The sequence below is a fragment of the Cajanus cajan genome, chromosome 11, assembly GCF_000230855.2.
Source record: "Cajanus cajan strain Asha chromosome 11, NIPB_CcT2T_4, whole genome shotgun sequence".
Classification (NCBI taxonomy): domain Eukaryota; kingdom Viridiplantae; phylum Streptophyta; class Magnoliopsida; order Fabales; family Fabaceae; genus Cajanus; species Cajanus cajan.
Genome location: NC_138527.1, coordinates 36347093 through 36356430, shown reverse-complemented (window position 1 = coordinate 36356430; position 9338 = coordinate 36347093). Strand labels below are relative to the sequence as shown.

Here is a 9338-nt window from a genome sequence, read left to right as displayed (position 1 = left end):
GAATGGGGGAAAGAAAAGATTGCTGCTTTAATTTAGAATTTTCGATTGTTAAAGCTGGGAAACCATAACTATATTACATTTTCTCTGTATGCATAAAAATAATGCTACTTTAATTAATTTATTTATTTTTGGTGAAATTGCTTTAATTTTTTTTATTTCTTATTTATATGACTAAAATGCAAAGAACTTCTTAGAAATTAAAGAATATAGTTCAGTTGGTTTAATAAAGGAAGTGAGTTATTGTAAATCTTTTTATTATTGAGTTTGATTTTAATAGATAAAAAATACATCTTAATCTATACTTATAAATAAATATTTTTTCACATGATAAAAAAAATTTCCTTTATATATTTTATGAAGACATTTAGAACTTGAAATATATAAAATTATAAAATAATAATAAATAAAAAAGAGCATAAAGCAAAAATGTCAAACAACAAGAAACTCAAAATTTCTCAAAGAAAAAAAATTCTTAAATTTGAGTTTTGTAAATAAAATCTTGAATTTTAAATATTTATGAACCTATATAATCAAATACCAGATTGAGTTTTGGTGTAGTTTAAATTCCAAATTTAATATCCACGCTTAGATTTTATTTTTATTTACTTTTTTTTTTAAGGATCCACACTTAGATTTGATCCTAGGAATGAGCACTCAACTATTCAAATCCAATATTTGATTGTTTTTACAACCGATTTCCAATATTTGATTAGTTATTTTCCTTCCTGGAACCGAAATTGCATATCTCCTCAAAAAAGCAAGATTATTAAACTCTACAAGTAACTAAAGCTAATTGCATTAACTAGGTATGACTAATGACTGTGTGATGGTATTTTACATTCATTATTATTTGATATGCCGGATGTTTTGATGTTTAAGTTTGTTTGTTCGTTTCTTTTGTTTTTTATAAACCTCTCTAGAAATACTTTTAAGAAAAATAAAATAATTTTTTTCATAAATTAAAATTAACTTATACATAAACTAATTCATAAAAAAAAAAAATTATTATTATTATTTTATTTTTTTAAATTATGTATAATTCTAATTAAAAAATATTTCATTTTCACTTTCTATTTTTCTTGTAAAAACACTGAAGAAGTTTATCCACGCAAAGTTTAAATTAGATAAATAGTTTATACCAAAATGCAAGCGCAAGTATATCTTACCATTTAAGCCCTCAATTGCATACATAGTGATTTTCATTCATGCAGAGAATGATGATAGATTAATACACCACTTCTATCTCTTCGTATGTTTAGTTCCTTTTGGATTAATTTACATAATGAATCCTGAAAAGCCACGCTTCCCTCGTTTTTTGTCACAATAAAAGGTGGAGGGAAGGGATATCTCTCAATAGTGACAAAATATAGACCCAGCATAGCCTTAAAAAATATAAAGCATGAGAGGAACTGAGTTTTTTGTAAACCACTAAATTTTAAGGGAAGTAAGAGGCTCAATTCTGTTTCTAGCCAAAAGTATAGCTAGAATATCTTCTGCTTCCTGTTTTGTCTCTGAACTATGCTGAAGGAAATAAAACATCTGCTACTACCAAAAATTGTTATTCATCACTAGAAGAGACTGGGAGTTGAGGCTTACTTAGCTTGTTTTTATGTGGTTTCTGGCTTTCTTTCACTTTAAAGATCTCAACAAGTGATAAATGCGATCTCTTCTTCTTTGAGTCTGACTCATTTGTTGTTTTTGCATCCAAGTCTATGTTGTAGTTGTTAGCTATGACCTGATGATTCTCAGATAATGTAGATTGTGATGGTGGACATGTGCTGTGTTCCTCCGTCTTCACATGCCTAGCCTGGTCTAAAGAACTTTGATTGGCACTGGTGATTTTCTTCCTATCATTTGTCAGCCATTTTCTGTTATTAATTTTGTTTTCTGGCAAAGAGTCCTTCGTCGAAGACAGATTAGCCTTCTGGCTTAACTTAACAAGCTTCTGGTGCTCTTCTTTATTTTCTTTGTATTCATGTTTCTCAAACAATTCATGGTTCCCTGAGACCATTTTCTTATCTGCAACTGCAATATTCTCAACCAATTTCCGTTTCTTGTTTTTTCCTTGCCTACTTTCTGAATTTGGTATTGATAAAAGTTGTCCTTCATCATTCATTGCCGCTAATTGATGGTTTACTAGATCTGAAAGTTGCGATTGACCAATTTCTTCGGTGCCCTCAGTCTTCAGTTGACATTGTCCAGCTTCAGAATCCTCCCCATCCACAACGATTCCACTATTCATAGTTTCAAGAATAATTTTGCCCAAAACAAATCCAGTCTCTGAAAGGTGCCCCATACCAAGCATGCCATAATTTATCTTTGAATTTTTTCTTCTTTCACTCTTATATAATTGAACATCACTAGCCAGCATTTTGAAAATCGCAGAAGCAAGTTTCCCTGCTTTCCTGGGTACAAATACCTGAAATCCAAAGATTCAGTTAGATTGGAGCTTTTGAATTACCACAAAATAACATCTTCAAATGGACATAATGATTGATTTACAGCGGGGTAAAATATGACATAATCAAACCTACGGGACATAATTGTTTTACAGAGGGATAAAAATTGACCCACACAATCTCTGATTAAGCATTATGATGGAATGATAATGCATATGCTACCACATGCATTTCCCAGGTTATCTGTGATTAAAAGCAAAGCAACTGTCTAAAAATAAAACCTTTGAACTGTAATCAGTAGTAGTACTGTAGTAGTGAGCTTCGAATCACATGAGCTATATTTATGAATTATGCTTGGTCAATTATAACTCTCTCCATATAATATCCATTTATTTAGTGACATCATATATCATATTTTATGGTTAGCCACATTGAAGTTCAATTTTCTTTAATTGTTTTTTTACAAGATATTAGAGCTACTTTATTTTCAGAGCCCAAAATGATTATAACAGTTAACAAGGTCTAGCCAGAAACAAGGAAGTATCATAAACCCTAACTATGACACGTTTGAATAGCCCGGTCAATTCGAGCAGAACATGATCCTGTTGCAACTTACCAAAATAGATTTACTTACCATGCCAGATCGTGGAAAAGATGGGTATCTAGACATGGACTGAAGAAGACTATTGTGCTCAACCAGAGCAGGTATGGAGTGCATCACCAAAGATGCCAATTTAGTGACTGCTTTTGCAATTTCTTCATCTGATTTATATATACTGGACGTCCTTATTTCAGGTACAAAATTAACACTCGTTTTTGCATGTTCTTTAGCAAATTTAACACCACTTTCCCATTCCCCGTGATATAGAACAGAAGCAAATGCCCACACCACTAGAGCATCTTGAGGATCATCTACTAATGCCAGGTGAAATGCTAGCAATCCAATCCTGTAACATATACAAATATACAATGGTGTCACAAACACATCACTTGGACAATATAAATTAACCAACTACATCCATCGAAGCCAAGTAAATTCCAGCTTCAATAGAAAATAAGTTTGAATAAACCAGTTATTCCCCCTCTCCACCTCCACCCTCAAAAACATGATTAAAATAAGTACATCATTGTTAGTTGTTTTTATTTGCCAAAGTAGAGGGCACTTTTCTAAAAAAACTTCTTGAATTGGGTCTTAATTTGCGAAGTCAGGTGCCAATTTGAAAGTTCTCACTTGGTAAGTTTCCATACGAAGACTCAATCCAATTAAGTCCTAGCGTCTACTAATTTCACCATATCCCCCTCTTTTTTATTTTAGATTCTAATTTCATTAGAATATTTTGTTCATTTCTATTATGAAAATGATGCGGGAACTTTTGAATTCATTAAATACAAATTCTTTCTTATATTGAAAAATCTTTGCTCCTTTCTTTTTTATTGATTTTATTTCATCTATGTTGGATACCATCATTTGGTTGAATCTGAAATGATTCTATTATCTCTGTATTCACAATTCAATATACACAGATATATACCATATATCTATCTAAAAATTGCATGAATTGTCTGTTACACAGATAGTTTCAAGAACGTAAATGTCTACAATATATGGTATTAAACACCTAAAACTCAGCTACACAGCAAAAGTATCTAATGTTTGAAAATTAGATACAATACTAATTCCTCAATTCTATAAAGACTAGCTAGGAGAAAAGACACCATACAAGTTGCAAGCAAAGTTTCAGAAGTTAGCCCTGCTTCTTTATACAAGTTTAAATGTCCCATTAGATATTTGCTATTGCTCAAGCCAACATCCTAAAATTGTCTATACAACCCTGGTTGAAGGAAATTAATCCTAAAATCTTGATTAGATTTTTTTTCTCTCTCTTTTTTTGTGGTTGGAGAGTGTAACAAATAGAACTAACAATCACTCACCATAGAGTGCAATCACAAGGTCGATCGCATGCTACCAGATTATCCAGATGAAAGAATAATTTCTGCAAAAGTAACAACGGAACCATAAGTGAAAGCAGAAATGTTTGATAACAATGTACACTTGTTATGATTGTGACTAAGGACACTTGTTTGAGTAGGTGGAAATGAAGAGGCAAGAATAATAAGTATTTGGACACAATAAAGACTCCATACCTTGCCATTTTTTTTAAAATTAATTTCATCTAGACTTCATTGTGTCCATACTCCCAATTTTTTGCCCCAGTCAAACAAGCATACCTAAGAATATGTGAGAATGCTTTTCATAGTCGTACTACATTTCTTAATGTTTGATTAACATCGTATAACCTACTATCCAATTTATCTTTAGTTTTAAAAAGAAATAATCTAATCCAGTTATCAGAAAAGTAGTAACAATATTCTTCTATGCCCCCTAGCGTTCAAGTTTTCTATGTGGAATTTCAGTTAGTTATGCATGCAAATAATTCCAGGATTACTCAATCAAGTTCACTGATCAATTTTGAATGACAACATGTCTTTCATTATTAAAACCAATATTTATCTATACACGTCAAAGCATTCAAATACTGATCCAGTTGACACTGAACTACCAACTTATTGTAACATATTCCTTCAGCTTGTAATGACTTTAGCATTTGCATCCACTGAATCAAAATAATATCATAAAAAGCTTGTTGTACAATTATTTTACTAATCTAACTTACCATCAACATATTGGAAGCCTGGGCATCTTCTTTAATAGCTTGTTCATCAAGATATGCTGCCTATAACCAATTAATTAGTAAAAATCGTATTTGGCTGATAGGCATATTATTAAAAATACAAAAAGCAGCAACTCAAATCCACTTACATGTACAGGAAGTAAAAATTCAAGCAATTTGAATTTCCAAAGTAGACGTAGAGATGGTTCACCAGCTCCATAAGACAGCATGTAGTTCAATTCAATCATAATTTTATTCTGAGATATATTAAAAAAAAAAAAAAAAAAAAGGAAGCAAGGTGAGTGATCAGACTAAAAAATTTGTTATCTATTAAAGTTTGGTTTGGGCTAATTCAACCCCAAAAGATAGCTCATAGGCCATAGGATAAGGATTGTCTCCCCACTCGTGTACAATATTTTGACACTATTTTTAATTAATGTGAGACTTGAATTTTTTTCAATAATTTCCAAAAATACAACCTTAAGAGTATGTTGTCAAATGGATCCATTTACTTTTTTCCAACTGTCAATGACAAGGATACAAATGAAGTGCAATAAAAAGGGAAGAATTTCTACACAACCTGTGGACAACAGATACAAAAAGAATTACCATTAAAGCTATAAGATGATAGAAATTTTCTTATGCCAAAAACAGACCAGCATACCACCATCATTAAATTTCAATTGAGGTACCTTGTCCAAGCTCTTAACTAGTGAAGAATATGTCCAGATTGCCGCCTCAGTCTCCGTTGATATTGATAAACCAAGCCGAGCTGTAATTCTGAAGCCACGCAAAATTCTTCCTACAGGCAGATTTTACATGTGACTTCATTATCTTGGTGGATGCAAATCATTGTCAGAATGCCTAATTTCAAGGCTGATTAGAGTATGATGTTACCTACCAGGATCCTCTTTAAAGGACAGCTTAGCAGGGATAACAGTTTCTAGCTGAACCCAAATCACCAAGCATAATTATGTATTAGCATACTTACATGTTACACTCATGCCTGGGGTGTAAACATTTGTTAACAAAACACATAAAGAGTTACCTTTAAGGACCTCAAATCGGCCATTCCACATGTATAATCGTAGATTTTATTGGCAAAGGGGTCATAAAATAAACTGCTCCCACAATCAGAAATGGATTAATAACACAGAAGATTAATAAATATCAAAGATAAAAACTAATACTTGTTACTGCAACTTCCTACCTTTGCAACATAATCTGAATCCTCATTTCAAAGAGAAAGTAAATGTTTAAAACAAAAATTATGCACAAAAACAAATAGTTCGACAAGCTATAAAAAAAATCTCCAACAATACCTATTAATTGTGAAGTCCCTGCGCAAGGAGTTTTTGCAGCGAAACAAGTCTTTTTTATTACTGCACTTGGGCAACAGAGTGTATAACGATTGTTCCTTCCCTTTGGAAGTTCGTGCCACTGTCTCAAAACTGGTCACCTGATACAATATAAATAAATTAATAGATTGATTTATGTTAATCCAAGAAGAATTTCCAAATGAAGTGCACATTAAATCATACATGAAATTTATAGATTAAAAAAGACAAAGATAATCTTGCATGATTACTCAATGGACAAACCTCAACAACAGAACCTTTTATATGAACCAAGCATACTGGAAAACGACGTCCAACAACTTCGGCACGAGCTGAACGACGAAACTGCTTTCTCACCTGTTAGATAAATTGGAAAGAATAAGTGTCCTAAAACTCACTCCAAAATGTATGTTTTATTTCTAATAGTTGATAAATTGAGTAATTGTCATAAAACCTCCTTAAGCTCTGCTGTGGTGATAACATCAAAATCTTTTGGAGTTCTATTCAGCAGTAGATCTCTCACACACCCACCTACTAAGTAGGACTCAAACCCTGCGATTCATAAGGGATGAAAAGAATATAGTTATTGAAAAAGAAAACAGGGGTATATGGGTATAACAAAATACAGAAAAGTTTAAGGTAAATGAAATTTTGAAACAGAATATATATCACAAATGAATTAATGTTTTGTTTGGATTAGGAGTGAAATATAATGGAAAAAAATGTTTGAAATTTGAATGAATAAAGATATAAAAGAAAGAAGTAGATGAATTTTTCTTCACTTGCTTGGATGAGTGAAAAATAGCCTAGAAATAAATAAATAAGTTATATGAAAAATATTTTTTTACAAATAAAAAATGTAATTTTTCACTCTATTATTATTTTCCATAACATAGTACTGTTTAAAAAAAATAAAAGAAAACCTTTATGTTATAAAAATATTTATGTAGTTTTCTAAGAAATTAAAACAAGAAAAATGAAAAAGTGAGAGATCATCTCATCTGGTGGGTCCCATGGAAATAACTTTTATCCTTTCAAACAGTAGAGAATTAGTATTTCTGTCCTATCTCATCTTACCTATTTCCTTTTACTCTATTTATACCCAAACAAACAGGGTGTAAGTGAGCACCCTTTATAAAAGAAGGTGGGGAGATTAAGGAAATCATGGAGTATATCTCACATTATCTTAACATTATATTAGAATGAGTTAGCATATCTTTATAATGTTACGTTTGTAATATCTAAGAATGCTTTTAGAGTATATATCGGGATCAATTAGTTATTTACTTGAGGAAGGAATCGTAAGAGTTGTTTCCTATTTATCATGTTTTATGTTTCGTTCTCTTATTTTCATAGGGTTAAACATTTCATTGTACTGATGGTTTGAGGTTTTACTAGTGGAACTACTATAGTACCTAATCACTTGCATAAATGGGACCAATAGATCAGTATTTCGTATCATGTTATTACTTATTACATAGTACATACCATATCAATTTAACTTTCTCATATTGATAATTCCTTTTCTCTCCCGTCCTTTTTCTCTACCAATGCACTACATTTCAACAGAATTATCATTTAACCTCGTTGACTAGCAATTCCTCCCGCTCAAAGCTGAAACAATGGTTCATTACTTCAGGGTGTCTACATTACTCAGATACTACGATCAGAGGTGCAAACAAAATAAACTAGCAAGGAAGGCAATTCTCATCTTTTATCGTTATTAGGGAATAAGAGGAGGAGGAGGACATTTTACAGGCCTGTATACAATACAATCTCACCTTTGCTACGAAGAAGATTCAGGACAAACTGAGATGGGTATGAAATCATAGAACTAGTTATACCAAGCTCCTTTGCATCCAAAGTCTTCCAATTTGAGACGTCAATGCGGCCTGAATAACAACTCAAAATTGTAACCTGGTCTCAAATACATGTGATCAAAGTCTTACCATGGGTTTCTAATTCTACATAGAGTCTGTTTGAATATAAGCTTAAAAGAGCTTTTGATAGCTTCTTTACTAAAAATAAGGAACTTTTACCAACAGAAAAACTCTCAAAAGCACTTCTAACTTGTATCTGAATAAAGTCATACAGACAATAGGTTTAAAAGCTGATTTTAGTTAGCCCCTTATCCTCAATATCAGAGATTAGAGTTACGTTACAAAAGTGTTTATGTGCATTCTGCTTGACAATATCACAGTGGCTCGACGAGAAAAAACAAATTAACATAACATGAAAAGAGGTGCTGAGCATAGCAAAGTAGAAAACGTAGAAGCAGTGATTTCACCTCGGCAAGTAGAGTAATCCAAGTCTTCTTTGGGAGACGGTCGATCTTGCTTTGGTCGTTTTGGCGCAGGGGAGTGGAAGCTCTGCATCAAAGAATTCAAAACAGAGGTCACAATGTGTTTGAGAAATTGTCTAAACCAAAGTAAAAGGGTGGAGTGGTGTTAATGCACCTGAGAGTTGACGAGAGTCTTCAAACGAGCGAGCACGCCGCGCTTGTTGTGGTTCATTCTTAGAGGAACCGCCATTATGAGAGCATGAAACAAACACTTCACCTTCACCGCGCTTATTGATGAAACCCACCTTTGCTCATTTCGGGCGGCACAAACAAGCGTAACAGCAAACCACGGTTTTATACCTTACTAGTTTCCCCTTGGCATTTGCCTTTTTTATCAAATTAGTATAATTTACTTTCAAAATTAGTGTCATAGCAAGTTTAGTTTGGCTTTTATTTTTGTTCAAATTAATTCAATTTTTTTAACGCAAAGTTGCTTCTAGACGTGTATTCCACAAAATTTAAATATATAGGTGCAATTGTTCTATTCTTTAATCGTTATTCAAATTTTACCTTCGTAATTCGATACATTTAACAAAATTGTTTAGAGTTAATAAAATTATTTACAGTCATATTAATAAATTTATTTTAA

At 32.1% G+C, this 9338-nt stretch overlaps 1 protein-coding gene across 1 annotated transcript; it reads right to left on the bottom strand.

Annotated features, from left to right (window-relative positions):
* Nucleotides 1-1144: 1144 nt before the first annotated feature.
* Nucleotides 1145-9096, bottom strand: LOC109801320 (uncharacterized). The gene is made up of 14 exons (XM_020362366.3): nucleotides 8865-9096; nucleotides 8696-8777; nucleotides 8190-8300; nucleotides 6863-6960; nucleotides 6673-6765; nucleotides 6394-6530; nucleotides 6120-6192; nucleotides 5973-6018; nucleotides 5764-5873; nucleotides 5221-5328; nucleotides 5075-5134; nucleotides 4332-4393; nucleotides 3034-3346; nucleotides 1145-2419 (listed from the first exon to the last, which is right to left on the bottom strand). The coding sequence occupies exons 1-14, from the start codon at nucleotides 8937-8939 to the stop codon at nucleotides 1559-1561; spliced, it is 2229 nt and encodes a 742-aa protein (XP_020217955.2). The 5' UTR covers nucleotides 8940-9096; the 3' UTR covers nucleotides 1145-1558.
* Between the last annotated feature and the right edge of the window lie 242 nt (nucleotides 9097-9338).